Source organism: Daucus carota, chromosome 9, assembly GCF_001625215.2.
Source record: "Daucus carota subsp. sativus chromosome 9, DH1 v3.0, whole genome shotgun sequence".
NCBI lineage: Eukaryota > Viridiplantae > Streptophyta > Magnoliopsida > Apiales > Apiaceae > Daucus > Daucus carota.
Window position 1 is genome coordinate 21219498 of NC_030389.2, and position 18736 is coordinate 21238233.

General features: G+C 35.3%; 1 protein-coding gene and 1 long non-coding RNA gene across 2 annotated transcripts; one reads left to right on the plus strand and one right to left on the minus strand.

The window, feature by feature from the left end:
- Nucleotides 1-10242: 10242 nt before the first annotated feature.
- LOC108204213 (uncharacterized) lies at nt 10243-15416 on the plus strand. Its single transcript, XR_001803713.2, has 2 exons — nt 10243-11128; nt 15121-15416. It is a non-coding gene; the product is annotated as an uncharacterized LOC108204213 (long non-coding RNA).
- A 948-nt stretch (nt 15417-16364) lies between these two features.
- On the minus strand, nt 16365-18472 carry LOC108192678 (uncharacterized). Its single transcript, XM_017373540.2, has one exon. It carries the CDS (start codon nt 18369-18371, stop codon nt 16701-16703), a length of 1671 nt encoding a protein of 556 aa, XP_017229029.1. The 5' UTR covers nt 18372-18472; the 3' UTR covers nt 16365-16700.
- Between the last annotated feature and the right edge of the window lie 264 nt (nt 18473-18736).

Here is an 18736-nt window from a genome sequence, read left to right on the forward strand (position 1 = left end):
TCATCATACGAATCTTTTCTTTTTCCTTGAACCTTGGGCTGTTTGCATTCAGTTGCAAAGTGTCCAGGTTCACCACAATTGAAGCATTTGAACTTGCTTCTGTCCACCATCCCAGTCTTGTATCCTCCTTTGCTTGTAGAAGATGAATAGCCTCCCTTCTGAAACTTACTAACAGTAGGTTTGTATTTATAGGAAGGGTTCTTCCGGAATCTCATGTTTTCAAACTTCTTGGCAAACAGTGATAGAGATTGATCTTCTAACTGTTCAAGCTCTTCCATTGTATAGAACTCTTCGTCACCACTGGAAGAAGCAGTTTGACCAATCTCAGGTACAACAAATTCCTGAGTAGTCTTAGAAGGAACAACAACATCCTTCTTCTTTTCTTCCAGTACAGGTGACTCAACAACTAGAGCTCTCGAATGGTTTTGTGTTTTACCCCAGCCATATCTCTGTTTACTCTGAACTTGCTCCAGTTCATAAGTTTTCAAAACTCCGTAGAGTCTTTCCAGAGAAATCTCATTCAGATCTCTGCTTTCCCTGATGGCAGTGATTCTGTGTTCCAGATGTTCAGGAAGGGTTAAGAGAAACTTCATGTTGACCTCTTTCTTGTCGTAGAATTTCCCATTCAGATTTAAATTATTTATCAAATTATTAAGTCTGATAAATACTTCTGAAATCCCTTCACCGGGATGGGAACCAAACTGTTCATACTGAGTCATCAGTATCTCTTTCTTGTTTTCCCTAACTTCCTCTGAGCCTTCATTGATAATCTCTAACGTATCCCAGATTTGCTTGGCGTTTTTACAATTTACAACAGCATTGTACATCACTGGATCTAGAGATTCAACCAAAATTAGTTGAAGAGCATCATCTAAATTCATCTGTTCACTCTCTTCATCTGTGTACTCAGAAAGTTCTTTCGGAATGACCTGATGAGGTATCAACACACCATCCTCTTCGTGTGCTAATATGACCTTCATAGGAGTAGTAACACCTTTGTCTAAAATCCCAATGTATTTTCTGTTCGCTGTTCGAAGGAATAGGAACATGTGCCTTTTCCATAGGCCAAAGTGTTCCTGGCTGAACGGTGGGATTTTAATGCTACTGATCTTTTGCGTACTCATTTTTTAGGAATTTAAGGTGAATAGTGTTTGGATGAGATTTGGATTTTTGAAAGAAAAATATTTTAAATCAAAATTAATTTTTGGAATAAAATTAATTCGAATAAAAAATATTTGGACGTTACAGAGTGTGTATAGGATCTGATACGGAAAATGGTATCAACCGCTCTGATACCAATTGTTAGGTCCGGATATGATTGTAGAAGGGGGGGGTTGAATACAATCAGTACCAAATCGTCGCGGAAGTGAATCTGATTGAATATGATTTGTTAATCAGATTATAATTAATTAATATAACAATGGTTGAAGTCGTTATATAATTAAAATGGTTCAGTTTTAATGTCCACTAAAGTTCGTAGAATAAATTTGACAGGGTATATTCTAGATTTAGTGATTAAAACAACCGGGTTATCAAAGCACAGAAAACTGTGGATATAACGATCAAGCAAGTTACAAACAACTTGAAAGCTTTACAAAATGCTTTGAATGCAAAGTGAATGAACACTTGAAAATGAAGAATGGATGCCATATTTATAGGCAAAGCATTGTACATGCAAGACAATCACTAGACAAGACAATTACAAGCTAGCAAAGACAATTACAAGAAGGGTAAGACAATCTAGGCTTGGGCAAGACAAAAAGGGGCAAGGGAAGACAATCACAGATTGTCTACCAAGCTTTAACCAAGTCAGAAAGACAATCAAAGGGAAGGGAAGACAATTGCACAAGCCAGTAAGACAACTTCCAGAATCGGCAAGACAATCCAGGATTGTCTTGCACACCATCCACTTGACTCGGCAAGACAAGACAATGAGATTGTCTTGCTGTCTTACACATGCCTTCGGCAAGACAATTCACAAGAATTGTCTTGCACACCTTTGAAATGAATCGGCAAGACAATTAGAAATTGTCTTGCTGATTCAACCAATACCCAGGCAGACAATGGAGAATTGTCTTGGAAGCAAAGTGAAGCCACTCGGCAAGACAATCCAGAATTGTCTTGCTGAGGTGGTTTTTGTGATTAAATAAAGAAATAAAATAGTATATTAAAATAGAAAATTATTCACTTAATTAATTTAATCATATAAATTCATAAATTAAATTAATTCGAGAGTGAATTAATTTAATAAATAAATTACATAATTAATATAATTATTTGAGAAGTGAAATAATAGTCTATTAAAATATTTAATCACACAATCTTCAGTAGAACAGCTTCCGGTCTTCTTTAAACTTGAATAACTTCTTCTTGATTTGTCGAACGAACGAACTACCACTTCTGCTTGACTTCAAATATTTAATTTGAATAACTGATACACAGATGTACTGTCTGGTTCATCTGTATCTAGTTAAATCAAATATTCTTCGTCAAATAAACAATAAGAATTTGGTTAGTTCGTCGAGTCTTCGTCTTGTACGTACATCTTCATTAAATGGAATCTTCTGATGAAATAAAGTATAGAAACTTTATGTCTTCTGAATTCCTGGACGTGCCACAAAAGATTATTTGTGCACTGAGGCTTGAACATATTAATGAACTTCTTTCAGTGGCGTGCAGCAGCATCCTGGAACTTATCTGACATATGATTTCCATAAATCATTTGACGTTCTTCGTACTGATTCCGATGACTTGCTATTTACTGAGCTTTCTGATCTGAGTTGAGTTGTACCTCTTTAAATACAAATAGGCTGAACATATGCCTTTCATATAATATACATATAATTATATGTAAATATAAATATAAATATATATATAGAGATATATATAATTACCTATAGATATAAATATACATATATTTATGCACATAATATAATATATATATATACACTTAAATATATAAATGTTTATGTAAAATATAAATACATATACTATATACATATATATTTATTTAAATATATATACATATAAATATACATATACATATGTTTAAGAACATATATACATATATATTATATATATTATATTTAATTAAATATACATATATATACATATATAATTATATTTGTACATATACAAATATATAAGTGCACACATATATAAAATGTCACTTCCTGATATGGCTTTCTGTGGAAGCTTTGACATATGGCATTTGAGCAGTAAGTTTGGCATAGCTGGCATTTGGCTTGGCTTGGCTGTGGAACAAATGACTTGATATGACTGGATCAATTCTTCGATCGATAAATACTTTGCAAAGCTCCGTACGTGCTGACGCTTAGTGCACTGGTCTGGTTCACAAGCGACTAACACTGAAGTTAAACATTGTACCGTCTTTGTCAGCAAACATTGATCAGTCGGTTCCGGGTTAGTTTATGCTTCAGTTTGTTGATTATAATTAACCAACCAAGATATAGACATATCTTGCTTCAGGGGTTGCACTGAAATCTTTCGAGTACTTGGACAACATCTTCATTGCTTCCACAATCTTGAATACTTCAATCTTTATTCTTCACTGAGGCATGAACATATTAATGAACTTCTTCCAGTGAACTTATTCCTTCAAGACTGTAGATGGCTTCTTCAACCTTTGTCTTCGTATCTTCCAATTCCGGTGCAGGCGTAGTGTTATTTACTTGTCCTGTTCTATTGTTGAGTTATCATCCCTATGTAACAGATAGGGTTGTCTTTACATTTAGACTTACAAATTTTCGGGTTTCTAAGGCAACACCGAGAGATATGTTGGCATTGAGGTTTTCTCGAGCATCTAAGGCAACACAAATGGCAACATCATGCCCCGATGTTGCCATACATCATTTTTTTTCGATTTTGGTCACCTAAGGCTACATTTTAGGTGGCAACATAGCCATTGGGTGTTGCAGTAAGCCATATATGGCGTAGTGATCCGAATATTAAAATTTTGTTTTCTATGCTATCATTTTTGTATTGAACATTCTAATCAAGGTGAACATAACTTATTTTTGTGTTATAATTCATGTTTAAGATTTTCGTATTCTGAATAAAAATTTGAATATTAAACTTTTATTCAGAAAAAGAAAAACCTCAAAAATAAGTGATAGAACTATATTTCATAGAAGATTTAAAGTACGTGCAACATAGTAAACGTATAGAATTAAATGGGACGGAGGGAGTAAGCAAAAGTCCGAAGCTCAACTAAACGGGCTCATTGTTCTCATGTTGATAAATCTCCTTTTTATTTTTGTCAGAATTCAAACTTGATCTGGAACCTTTTTCTAGATTAATACACGTTTCATTATTATGATTAACTTTTCTCATTTGTCTATTTTTGTTCATTCAGTAGGGATTTTGTTTGTGGATTATGCTATTTTTAGGTGTACCGGTCAGGTTTCTTTTGAGATAAAAGTAGATTCGAGTTGCTGAATGTAGGGAAATGATCAATGCATTTGCCTTGTTTGTCAATTGGTTTGGCCTACTCTATTCAAAGAACAAGAGCAAATTATATCTTCGGTCTTTATTTTTTTTCTTTAATGACAAAAAAGCACATACTATGTTACTATATTGGTATTACTATTATCAGCCTGGTTTGCTCAATGTTCACATCTGAAGGTTCTTGTTTGCATAAATAGCATGTGACGTATCACACGTATCTTCGTCAAGGCCTTTGTCCTATACTCTTGTGTTAGTGTTTAGCTGGCTGGTTTAAATAGCTTGGCACCAACTTCTAGCATTTGTTAGCTCACACATGTTGATGTTCAACATTGTTAGATATCTATTTACATAGGGATTGTTACCTTGGTCTTGAATCCTGGCATATGTTAATATTAGCTATGTTAAAGGAGATTCTTATTAGCATTAACAGACATCAGTTATCACTAGTAGCCTGTCAATTTTAGTAAAACTAATGAGCATTTTCCTTCATTGATTGATCTTTGAGTACTTATTTTTGGCTGCAAAATTATTTTCCCTGAGATTTGTTTAATTAGTTTTCATTTTTGAAAGTCACAAGCTCGTGACAATAGTTTCTACGTGGTAACTTATTTGAATGATTTCAAGTAAATTGTGTTGAGATAATACTGACATGTGAAGTGCATGTTGTTGCATTTTTTTATAGATATGGAAGAGAAGTTTCAGATGTTTTAGTTTAATGGTTTACATGATGATATTCTTATGCTTGTTCTCAATTTTTTTTTGCCGTAGCCCACGTTATACATATCGACACATGCTTCCGTTTTAATTTTTTTAACAAGAGTTGTCTTCTTTCTTTTGTTCAGATTGTTTGTCCATGTAAATATGTAACTGGATCATTGTGAATTAAACAATTCTATATGAACCATTCACCAATTGTTTATTGTTAAAAATTCTATTTGAACATTCAACAGTTGTTTCTTTTTTGACAGCCATTAGTGAACTTTATTGAAGACTTCCTATAAATTATTACGAGTGTTGGGGTGCCTTGCAAAGGTTCTTGTACTAGAACCAAAGAAGGTAAAAATCGGTCCAAAGACAGTGGATTGCATTTTTATAGGGTATGTACACAACAGTATTGCTTATAGGTTTCTTGTGCATGAGTACTCAAAAAATCCCTGACATACACAAGAATACAATAATGGAGTCGAGAAATGCTTCAATTTTTGTGTATTTTCACGTAAGTCCATAGAAAGTTCAAGTTCATTGAAACGGACACGTGAAACTAAATTTGAAAAGGAATATAGTGATGACGAGGAAAAAGAAAATTTGGATGAACTTGAAAAAGAGGACACACCTCGTCAAGGCAAAAGAGCTAGATTTGAAAAATCATTTGGGCCTCAATTTTTAACTTATTTTCTTGAAATGAGCCACAGACTTATTCACAAGCTGCGCATTGTCCGGATGGTCCTTTTTGGAAAGAGGCCATAAAAAGTGAAGTTGATTCTATTATGCAGAATCATACATGGGAACTAGTGGATCTTCCTCTGGGATGTAAACCATTAGGTACTAAATGGTTTTTCACTTAAAAAATGAAAATAGATGGATCCGTTGATAAGTACAAAGCCCGACTTGTTGTTCAAGGTTTTCGTCAAAAGAAAGGCATTGATTATTTTGACATGTATTCTCCCGTGACGAGAAAGGCATCCATAAGGATGATACTTGCTATTGCAGCATTACGAAAACTTGAAGTGTATCAGATGGATGTAAAAATAGCCTTTTTTAATGGAGATTTACATGAAGAAATCTACATAAAACAACCTGAGGGTTTTGTGGTTCCAGGATTGGAACATAAAATTTGTAAGTTGGTTAAGTCAATTTATGGCTTAAAACAAGCGCCTCGTGATTGGCATCAAAAATTTGATAGTGTTATGTTGTCAAATGGATTCAAAATCAATGAATGTGACAAATGTGTATATGTCAAAGATACAATAGATGGATATGTGATACTCTGTCTTTATTTTGATGATATGCTCATCATTGGTATTAATGACAAGATGGTGAAATCTACCAAAGACATATTACATTCGAGATTCCACCTGAAAGATATGGGCTTAGCTGATGTGATTTTAGGAACAAAAATCCTAAGAACTTCAAGTGGACTTATGTTAAATCAGTCACATTATGTTGATAAGATACTTGAGAAATTTGGCAAAGATTTGTCAAGAATTCCTTTTGATACGACTTTACATCTATCCAAAAATAAAGGCGAAGGTATTTCTCAAGAAGAATATGCAAAAGTGATAGGAATTTAAATGTACTTAATGAATTGTACACGACCAAACATTGCCTTTACTGTAAGCATGCTAAGCAGATACACGAGTAATCCATGTAGGGATCACTCGAAAGCGATAACTAAAGTGCTTAGGTAGTTAAGGTATACGCGTGATTATGGATTGCACTACACAACCTATCTAAGTGTCCTAGAAGGTTATAGTGATTCTAATTGGATAAATGGTGTAAAAGGGTCGAAGTCCACTAGCGGATATGTATTTACGCTAGCTGGTGGAGCGATCTCGTGGAAATCTTCAAAACAAACGGTTGTAACTAATTCGACAATGGTAGCTGAGTTTATAGCTCTGGATAAAGCTACGCAACAAGTTGAATGGTTACACCAATTTTTAGAAGATATTCCAAGATGGGAGATGTCAGTACCGCCACTTTGTATACATTGTGATAGTACGGCAGCTATTGGTACAACAGAGTGTGTACTATATAATGGAATGTCCAGGCATACATGTCGTTAACATATTTCCATTAGACAACTACTCTCAACAGATCCGCTAACCAAGGGGTTAACAAGAGAGTTAGTTGAAAAATCATCGAAAGGAATTGGACTAAAGCCCATAACAAAAGTCGGTACAAAGGAAACCCAACCTTGGTGACTGGAGATCCCAAGATCTTGGTTCAATGAGACAACCTAACTGTAAAGACTTAGTGAGATCATTGTGGGGGTTTTAACTCCTGGGTCCATTCCTATGATGAAAGACAGTGATAAGTGAGAAAAAGGCTAATCTATGCTTTTAATGATCAGTATGAGTCGAACAAATAATACTTTTGTATCGGTAGAAATATCACCTATGTGAGTGAAGAGGGGTCGCTTCAGGAAGAAATTATGAGGGCTAATTCTAAGAAAAACTCACTGAACCAGGCTAAAGCTCAGGACCAAAATGGGCTTAACAATGAGAACTGAACAAATATAGGGGAAAATTTAGTGGGGGAAGAAATTAAACATGTGATTGTCTTCAAACCTAGTCTAGTTCTGTAAACACGTGCCCACTTTTGTATCCAATTTTTGAAGACACTACCAATAAAAAAAATAACTAATACAAAAATACAATGTCCTGTATTTTTTTCTCTAAATTAAACTGACATGTTTGTTCTTTGATTTATAATATCTTTTTATGTTTTATGTTTTTATATAAAATTGGTTGTAAGTACTTTAAATACAAAACATATTTTTCTCTACTTTTTAAAGATTATTTTTTAAATAAAGAACTCAAAATTATATAAAATACAGTACATAAAATACAGAACATTAAAAATTGAAGAACAAAAAAAATACAATGTCCTGTATTTATTTATACTTTGTGCTTTTCTCACATGTTCTGTATTTTGGTTGTAAGTACTTTAAATACAGAACATATTTTTCTCTACTTCTTAAAGATTATTTTTTTAAATAAAGAACTCAAAATTATATAAAATACAGTACATAAAATACAGAACATTAAAAATTGAAGAACAAAAAAATACATTGTCCTGTATTTATTTATACTTTGTGCTTTTCTCACATGTTCTGTATTTTATTTCTTATATATAATATGATTTTTTTATTTGGGTAATTTTTATTTTAATGTTCTCGCATGTCCTGTATTTTATTTGCTATATATTTAATTTTTTGTTATATGTTCTTTGATTTATAGCATTTTTTTATTTTTTTATATTTGTAAATATATTTAAAGTCAAGTACTTAAAATTATATAAAATACAGAACATAAGTTTTTATAATATGAAAAAAGAATTAAAGTGTTCTTAACTTTTAAATATGTTCAATATAGTTTTTTGATGCATTTTAATATAATATTATGATTTAAAAGCACTCAAATAAATTTAAAAAATAGATCAAAAAATTTACAGCAAAATAATAGTATAGAAAATATTAATATATATGAAATAGAAAAACTAAATAAAAAATTAAGGATTACAGTTATATGACTTACAGTTACTCAAAGTTATTGTACACAACTACACATGTAGTTAGCGAGCAGTTACAGAAGATATAAAAGTGAATTGTGTGGCTAAGATCGAGAGTTACCAAGTTACCAGGATGGAGGAGTTCCTCGTTGAACCATACCATATATATATATATATATAGACATTTGCTCAAATGAGATCTTTCTTAAAATGAGAACCATGAGAACTTTTTTAATTTATCAATATCTCATTCATTTGAAGGGTCCCGCCAGGGGCACCTTCACAAAAAATGTATATAATTAAGGTCTCCACCTAGCTAGTCAGGAAAAAAAAACACTGATGACGTGGCAGTGGACTTTTTTTTTGAATTTTTTTTTTTGACTAACTAGGAAGAGACTAGTTTTATATACATTTTTTGTATTGAGTACCCACTAGTTTGATGTTTAGTTTAGTCAAAATATGATAAATTAACGAAGTTCTCACGGTTCTCATTTTAAGTTCTCACTGGAATAACTATATATATATATATATATATATATATATATATATATATATATATATATATATATATATATAGGCTCATGATCAAATAGAAACCACTTTTAAAATAAAAACTAGAAACCAATACAAGTTAGTGATATCCTCAGTACAATTTAGTGATATTCTCTTTACGATTTAGTGATATGTGTTGCACGAATTAGTGAAAACTTGCGGAAACTGCCCAGAATTTCTGAATCTGTTCTAGTTGCCGATTCAGGTGGTGGTTGCGGTGGTGGAGATAATGGAGGTGAAGGTGGAGATGGAGGTGGTGGACATGGAAGGAGCCTTTAGCTTTGTCCGGCAGAGTTTTGGCAAAGATCTGGAATTTAAATCGGTATTAAGCTAGATACACGGTACTGTAGGTGAGGAAGACCGAGGTGGAGGTGAGGACGAAGGTGGAGGTGGAGGTGGAGGTGGAGGTGGGGGTGGAATGGAAGGGGCGGTGGAGGCCGGAGGGGGGTTGGATTTGGTGGTGATATAAATAATGGAGGCCGACATGGAGGTGGTGGCTATGGAGGGTCGGGCGGCATGGAGGTGGAGAGAGTAGCAGAGACTTGGCGGGGGTGGTAGGGTGAAGCTGCCGGAAGTGCGGTGGAGGGTTGGTGGGTTGGAGAAGAAGAAGGCAGAAAATGGGGTTGTTTGAGAATTTAGTGATATTCTCTTAGAAATTTAGTGATAGTTTCTAGTTTCTAGAATAAGGAGGTTTCTATTGGAGTAAAGCTATATATATATATATATATATATATATATATATATATATATATATATATATATATATATATATATATATATTAAGGTTTGTTCATTTTCAAGTAATCGGGAGAAAATATAGTCAATTGAATAATATAATTTAATTAAAATTCAATTCATTAATATTAAAATACTAATAAAATGATGTTAAAATTTAAATTATAAATAATAAATTACGAACTAGTTCAGATAGCGCTCCGAAAGCATTAAATGGTCCACAAGTTAAGCCTAGTTCAGATAACAGTTCATCCTCAGGCTAAAGGGAAGAAAAGAGATCTACTTGTTCAAGGATCCGATTCTGTGAAACGTGAGCCTACTTGCAAAGCAGACACGTGGAAGAAAAGAGTTGAAGCTGAAAAGAGTTGATGCACCCCATGTGGACAATGGTAACAGCAGGAGGCTCATTGTTCGGTCTGCGGAAGACGTTTCTGCTACCTCTGGTAAGGGTTCTCCATCGATGCAAGTTGAGGAGCGTTTAAGAAATGACGGGAAAGTAAAAGGAAAAATGGCTACTTTTCAAAGGAATGGTGCTCTGAACGTGACTGTGGACACAAATCAGCAAAAGGATGGATTGCCCATCTCCGAAGATGCCAATATGTCATCTCTGGTGGTCTAAATTCTGATGAACAAAGCTGAGGCGGAGAATGCTCTAAAATTAATTCTTCGCATTGAAATCTAGTGCAAAATGCACTGATGTGAACATGGAAAAGAAGTTGTACATGGACAGCAAAATAGCTTTCTTGCGCTGTGAAGAAAAGAATGTGGATCGTGGCGCAGCATTAAAAGCTTGCAATGGACCTGTTCCAACAGCTCATGAAAGGCCGCATGAACATGTCCCGGAAGACACTGCAGCCATGTCTTCTGAAAATGTCAAGAAAAAGGTTAATGAAGTTGACTAATTTCACGGAAACACGGAAATTTTTGGTGCTAGAAATTACAACATCCACGGCTTGCAATTATCTGGTAAGTCGAACAAAACCAGCAATCCTAATTAGCCTCGCTGCTCTCCTTGCCGCTCTCCTCTCAGCTGCTCTCATCTCGCTCTCTTCATTGCTGCTCTCATCTCACTCTACATCATTGCTTTCACACGCTCTTTTTTTTAGAAGCATCTCTTTGAACTACAATCGATCTGTCTAAACAGGTAAGAACTGATCTAGTTTTGATTTTGCATCTTGTGTGTTCATAGCTGATTTTTGATTGTTCTGGTTTGTACATACATATTTTGCAGAGATGATTTTTGATTTCATATATGATTGTTGTTTGTACATACATAAATTTATATATGCAGCCTAATTCATTGTATGTATATTGATGTGCATAAAATTTGAGATGTGTAAAATCTGTTTTTGGTTGATTAGTGATGTGTACAATTTGTCGAAGTTAATGTTCTGGGATTCTGAATAGCATTCGTAGAAGTTAATGTGTATATATTCTGAACGTAGCCATGGCAAGACTTCCGCTAAGTAAAGCCACTAACTAAAAACATTCGTAGAAGTTAATGTGTATATATTCTGCAATAGTTTTTGACAGACTTATCCTGCAATGTTCTACTTGCTGGAGTTTCAGACCGTGTCTATGCTAAAATGGTAGAAGAATTTCATGTCCAATACTAGAGATAAGTTTGTCTGCAGCTGTATATAGCTTGCTGTATATAAAGTCATCGTATCAAACTGTCAATCTTCAGTGACTCGCAATTCACAATCTTCTTTTCGGGGACTTTACTAACATAAAGTTTTCATACGTAGAGGCTGTAGGAGGGGTATTTTCTCCCCACCCATCTAGTATAAGAATAAAACCTTAAGCAGAAGTTAAAGTAGTTCTCAATGTTCTAGAATCCTGCTATAAACAAAGGAATTTATGATCTATCAGTTAGTCCCAAACTTGTTTATGTTTGTTTGTAATTATCAGATAAGATCTTGACAGTGACTATATTGGAGTTTTAGGTTTAGATGATTTTGTCGACTAGATTGGAGTTTTAGGTTTAGATGACCAAAATTATATATTTTCTACATACAGTCTATAGTCTGCAAGAGAGGTCACATCAAGTTGATGGGTCAGGTTCCATAGCTTTATTATCATAAGGCCTTTTAGTATGAAGTTCAAAGTCAGGAACAACCTGATCCCCTTATTGTGCATTTTGCAGCAGTCTATGTTCTTATGTTTATGACTAAGAGTATCTAAGCTGGAGCTGATTGCGCACACTGCTTAGTTGTAGCCTTTTACAAATTTTTGAAAAACTATTCTGGTATCTGAGAAATAAGGAAAGGTGAACCCCTACTACCGATATGAGAGGTGGTGCATCTAGCATCTTCAAAAATAAGATGATGATATAAATCAGGAGGCCTCAGGCGGCCTGAAGGGGCACACATTGAAAGCAGTAGTAACTTGTGCAAAGAATACTTTGATATAGAAATAAAACATTAGTCACAAAGGATATGAATGTGATCTATGCACTGTCTAGAGGCCTTCATCAAGGAGTAACTGTTATGGTGATCTATTCTAATTAGTAAAGTTTTAAGCAGAAATTATTTTAAACGTAAGATCTAGTGTCCTGTGAGGTTCTGCAACGAAGATTAAACTGCTACAAAAATCAGGGCACCCAGACAACAGCAGCGAAATGCATGTAAAACAGGGGGAAAGTGTTCACCATAGCAAATTTAAATTAAAAATAATTATAATGGTAATCCTCAGTGACACCTCAATGAAAAATTGTCAATCGGATCAAATTTATTGCATCCCTTGTGAGAATGAATTGGAGAGCCCTATTAGAATAGAACCACTCCTGCCGTTCAAAAGAAGTGTAGTTGTATATACTGCGGAACAATCATGGTCACTTATGTTGAAGTCTGCAGAGTGAGCAATCATGGTCGCAAGTTGATATCTAAAATCTATGTCTAGTGATTCTAATCATTGGTACATATAGATTATTGATATGTACTGTTTTGCGATAGAAGTTTATGGTATTATATATTTTTATTAAGGCCTAAGTTGAGAGAATATAAGATTTCCTCCTGTACTGTTGGTCTATGATTCTTAAGTGTACTGTCGAAACTTTTATCGAAATTTAACTTGGCAATAGATTAAGAAACAGTCCCTTGTCTTGATCATAATCCTTTTTTGCTGGTAAATTCCTTGCTATTGCTTTAAAAAATTTGGAGTCTTTTTGAAAGTACATATCTCAGACAGTTGTTTTAAAAGTATGTTTTCACACATCATTTTGTGTTATATGTTTGTGTTCGATAAAAAGCCTCATGTGAGGATTTCACATGTCATGTGTTTTTTACGATCATGTTTGGCGAAAACCATCCTACAAACACGGCTTGTTGTCGAAATGGAGACTTATTATTCTGAAAGTGGGTGCTTCTGTTATCTTGGTAAGACTGCAGTGCTTTTATAATTATGTTCTCATGGGGGAAATTTCTAGCTAGACAAGTTGTTTGGTTTTTAAGAAAGAAATGTGTTTAATGAGTCTGAAATGTTTTGTTATTATTGCTTCATTTTGGAGTGTTGGCTACTAAGCTGGTCATTCAGTGTGGTGAATTCTGATGCTCTCTCAATATACCTGCTTCTATTTGACTCCCTCACTTGTCTATCATTCCTTGAGCAAAAGAAAGGAATCTAAAATTTTTTCTTAGAGGTAATTGCATATCGCACCCCCTAAGTATCGTTCAAAAACGATAGAGTACCGATACTTTAAGAAACTCAACTCGCACCCCTTATCTTTACTTTTCAAAACCGAGATGCACCCCCTGCCGTTAACTTCCGTTAACTCAGTGCACTCCGTTAAGTCAGTATATATATAATTGCAATTCGGACCCCCTAACTTACGTTCAAAAACGATATGGTATCCATATTTTTGAAAACTCGAATCGCACCACCTATTTTTACATCTCAGGAACATTACGCACCCCCTCCGTTAAATTCCGCTACCTTCGTTAAAATTCTCCCCCGTCTCAATTCACATGTCCCTTTTGCTTTTTGAGGAGTTAAATTGACTAATTTTTTACTAACTATTTGAAAATATGTATTTATTATTTTAGAAAATATAAAGTTACATATTAAAATAGACTAGATTTAATTTTTGATGATATTTTTTTGATCAATTTTTCCAAACAAAATAATTAAAATTTATATATTTTAATCAATAGATAAATTTATGTAATATTTATAATAAATATCACATGATATTTATTTTTTATATTTAAAATAGTGTATATTAAATACCTAATACACATGTCACTAAAAATTTAAAATCATTCAATATGTAAAATCATTTTGACTTGGGGATAACTTAATTAAACAAAAATTTAAAAAAAAAGCACATTATACCTAACTTACGTTCAAAAATGATATTATACCTGTACTTTTGGAAACCCAAATCTCACCACCTATCTTTACAACGATACGCACCTCCTCCGTTGAATTCCGTTACCTTCCGTTAAAATACTCCTCCGTCTCAATTTACATGTCCCTTGTCAAATTGACTAATTTTTGACCAACTATTAAAAAAATATTTATTTATTATTTTAGGAAATAGAAAGTTACACATTAAAATATACTTTCTAGCCTGTTTTAATAGAGGTATCTATTCTATTTTCTAAAATAATAAATACATATTTTCAAATAGTTGGTAAAAAATTAGTCAATTTAACTCCTCAAAAAGCAAAAGGGACATGTAAATTGAGACGGGGGAGAATTTTAACGGAAGGTAGCGGAATTTAACGGAGGGGTTGCGTATCGTTCTTGAGATGTAAAAATAGGTGGTGCGATTCGAGTTTTCAAAAATATGGATACAATATCGTTTTTGAACGTAAGTTAGGGGGTCCGAATTGCAATTATATATATACTGACTTAACGGAGTGCACTGAGTTAACGGAAGTTAACGGCAGGGGGTGCATATCGGTTTTGAGAAGTAAAGATAAGGGGTGCGAGTTGAGTTTCTTAAAGTATCGGTACTCTATCGTTTTTGAACGATACTTAAGGGGTGCGATATGCAATTACCTCTTTTTCTTATTATTACTAATTACTTTGCTATACGTTGGTGATACATATTCCATTTCATCCCATTGTATGGCTGCTACTCCCTTGTGCGTCTTTTCCAATGCATTGCTAATCATAACTTGTGATACGCAGGAAATCCATGTTCGGATGTTCAAAATCCGAAGACTGTACTTCCAGTAAGGCCAATAGAGGCAGGGGATTTGGCTTAAAATAATTGATCAAGTGCATGAAACATTTTTCCAAACTGCAGTTTATTGTATAGAATTGATATAGAATTTTCAGTTAGGAGAGCAGAAGGATTGTTAATATACATTGGCGGGTTGTAGAGTCTGTGGAGCTTATTATTTTGGTTCGGAGAGACATTTTATATGCATATTACTATGAAATGTAAACCCATGTTCTAGTTCAATGTTTCGGTTTATTTTTTATGTCGTTTTTTTATATTTACGTGATATTTGCTTTTATATTTTTGTATTATTATTATTATTCGATTTTAAATTTAAGGGGAATAAGCTTTTGTAAAAATTACAAAAATCCATTCCATTCCGTTGAGTAACCAAACAATCCAAATGAATGGAATGACTCGTTCCATTCTAACCAAACATAAGATTTGAATAGTCATTCCATTCTCCCACCATTCCATTCACTCAATTTCATTCCATTCCCAGCAAAAACTCATTCTTTCCTACCAAACACAACATAGGGTTTTAAAGTGGAGGTGCATTAAACATACAATTTTTCCATTGCGGAGCCTTCCATATGCGTCCTTACGCCATATGCGTCCTTCTCTGAAACTCCAGTAGTAGTAATACTACAGGCTAACTGCAATTAGTTCCATCATGGAGCCTTCCATATGCCTCCTTACTTAAAACTCTGGTAGTACTAATACTACAGTGCAACTGCCTTAAATACAGACCATTGGCACCAGAAATTCAAAACTATAAGCAAGTAAAGCAAACACTCCCCAAGATTCATCTGATCTTCGTTAACTATAAAAGCAAGACTCTCCCCAAGAGTATCTCTGATATTTCATGTCTTTCCTCCACCGTACAATCCTTCAAACTATCGTGTCTTATATTACCACACAAAGCAGTAATCCCCAATACACAATCGTTGTCAACCAATTGACTGGGCACTATAACTTAGCTCTTACAGTACCAGCTCAGTGAATATTCCCACATTGCTCTAACTGAATCCTATCGATTTGTTCAAATATATTTCTTATAAGTTATAAGCAAGCTTAACTTATCCAAGCATGTTCACTCGCTCCATGCAGATGTGAAATTAGCAAGGATGTGTGACATGGAGGACAAACAAGAACTTCTACTGACCTTCGTTTCCAGTATTATTAAAAAAAAAAAAAGGGGACAACAAGCTACTTTAAAGAAATACTACTCTAAAGAGATACATGATACAACACTTCTGTTTTATATGCATTACACTAGACTACGATAACCATTAGCAGAAACAATTTGTGCTCTACAACAGATATTGCATTAAGAATGCAGAGAAGCAATTACTACAAGACTTTGCTAACTACACTAACCAGAATTAGCTTTTCACCAACATCAACTGAGTATGTGCAAGCTACTGAGGAATTCACTTCCTAAGAAAACCAGACACCTTCAATATCTTTTTCTGCCCCATTCTCTACCTTATTGTGTCCATTTGTACCCCAAGAAGCCCTACAACCTCATTATTACACCCCAAAATCATATCCAACCTCTCCACATCCTTTCCAACTCTACCTGGTTGCTTTGTTGTGTCGATACTCTTTTCTTACTACTCTCACCAGCTGCTTTATCATTAGCCTCACCCCCTGCTTTATCATTAGCCTCGGCTGCTGGCACACTAGGTTCTGAACCATTAGGCACACTTGGAATTCCCGCATTAGGCACACCAACATTCGATCCCTCTTGTGCTAAACCTGCACTATGTAAATTACCCATATTACTCTCTTGAGCCATTTGGGAGCTGGAGCCTTGTGGTTGATTAACTTTTTTAGTGGTCGAAACTTTCCTTGTAAAGTTCCTTCCTTTCTTGTTCTTCGAAGCACGACTCCAATCCTCATCAGATTCTTCAGCTGATGATATCCCGTCAAAAATATCCTCCTCCTCATCATCATCAATATAAACCCAAGGACCAGAGTTCCTCCCCTTCTTCGGCTTAATAATATTACCCCCTTTAGGAACACCAAACATGGTCGAAATCGGAGTCCAACTTGAAACCCCTTTCTTCCGTTCCTCCAGATATGCTGCTGAAATCCCAATTGGAAAATAACCCCAGCATCGATAATAACCATCTTCCCCCGCTTCCTCCACAGGCGGGGCATCAATTTTAACAGCATGAAACGCCTTCTTACAATTCGGGCACCGGATTGAACATTCTGCATAAACACCAGCATATTCATGCATAGTATAACAATATGCACACACAGTCCAAAAATTAGGCAGTTCTTCGACATTCACAACATTCTCCCGACCATCACCACCATTTCTCCCCAAATCAAACTGCACACTTCTCCCCACCCTTTCTCTAGACTGCGGTGGTTGCTGTTGCTGTTGCTGTGTCCACGCCTCTTGCATCTGAGCCATCCCAAACTGCTGCTGCACCCTAGCCTGAGGCTGCAAAATCGGTACACCAGTGGCCGTCGTCTGCGCCCCCTGAGACCAATGAAAAGGCGGCTGAAGCCAAGTCTGCTGCTGTGCTTCCTGCTGTAAATTCGACCAATGCACTTCCTGCTGCAGTCCCTGCGTAACCTGCTGCTGCGGAAACAACTGCTGCTGACCAAACGGTTGCAAAAACTGCAACGGCTCCGATTGAGGCATTTGCATAAAATTAAAACCCCGATTACTCGAACCACCACCATCCCTATTCACTTGCTCAAATTGTTCCTGCATTGGCATAAAATTGTGCTGCGTATTACCATCACGACTAGCTCTACCCCCATTACGACTAATAACCCCCAAATTCCCAATTTCATTATCGAAATGAAACTTCCTCGACGGATTCGACAACACTAGCCACGCCTCCGTCACGAGCTTATACGCATGTTCAGAAAGCGCAAACTTATTCGAATTAGGGTTTAATAAAACAGCTAGCCGGTGATACTGAGTCGCGATCAGCTCCGAGTCATGAGTGCGGCGAGCGAGTTGGAGAATCGCGTACCAGTCGAGATTATTTACACTCACTTGCGTTTCGGCGGCGATGAGTGTGTCGATAATAGCGAGGATCTGGTCGGGTTGGTGGAGAGTCGGGTCGGATTCGCGCGCCCGGGTCGCGAATGTTTTGCTGCCGATTAGATCGTTGTTGGTGAGAAGCTTCTCGGCGATTCCCAGCCATCGGAGTGACTCGGGGACCGAGTTGTGGTTGTAGTTGTGCATTGTTTCTCTCTCTAGGATTTTTGGGTTTCTCTCTCTAGGAAAAATGGGAGTGTCTGTGTGCTGGTGGAGATGGTTAGTTGAGGAGGTGATGGCGGTGAGGGTTGTGAGCCGTTGGATTTGATATCAACGGCTGAGATGCGTATTAAATGCGCTAGCTAGAGTATTTAGTGTATTCAGTTAAAATTGTGAAACATCTGTTAAAATCTTTAATATTTAAGTAACATCTAGTAAAATCTCTAATATTAAAGGAGGATATTGTAAATTAAATATTCGGAGGTGTTTTTAGTCAAAAAAAAAATCGGTGGTGTTCAAGGATTTTAAGAAAAATTAAAGTGAATTATTAGTGGATTTTAAGAAAAATCGGT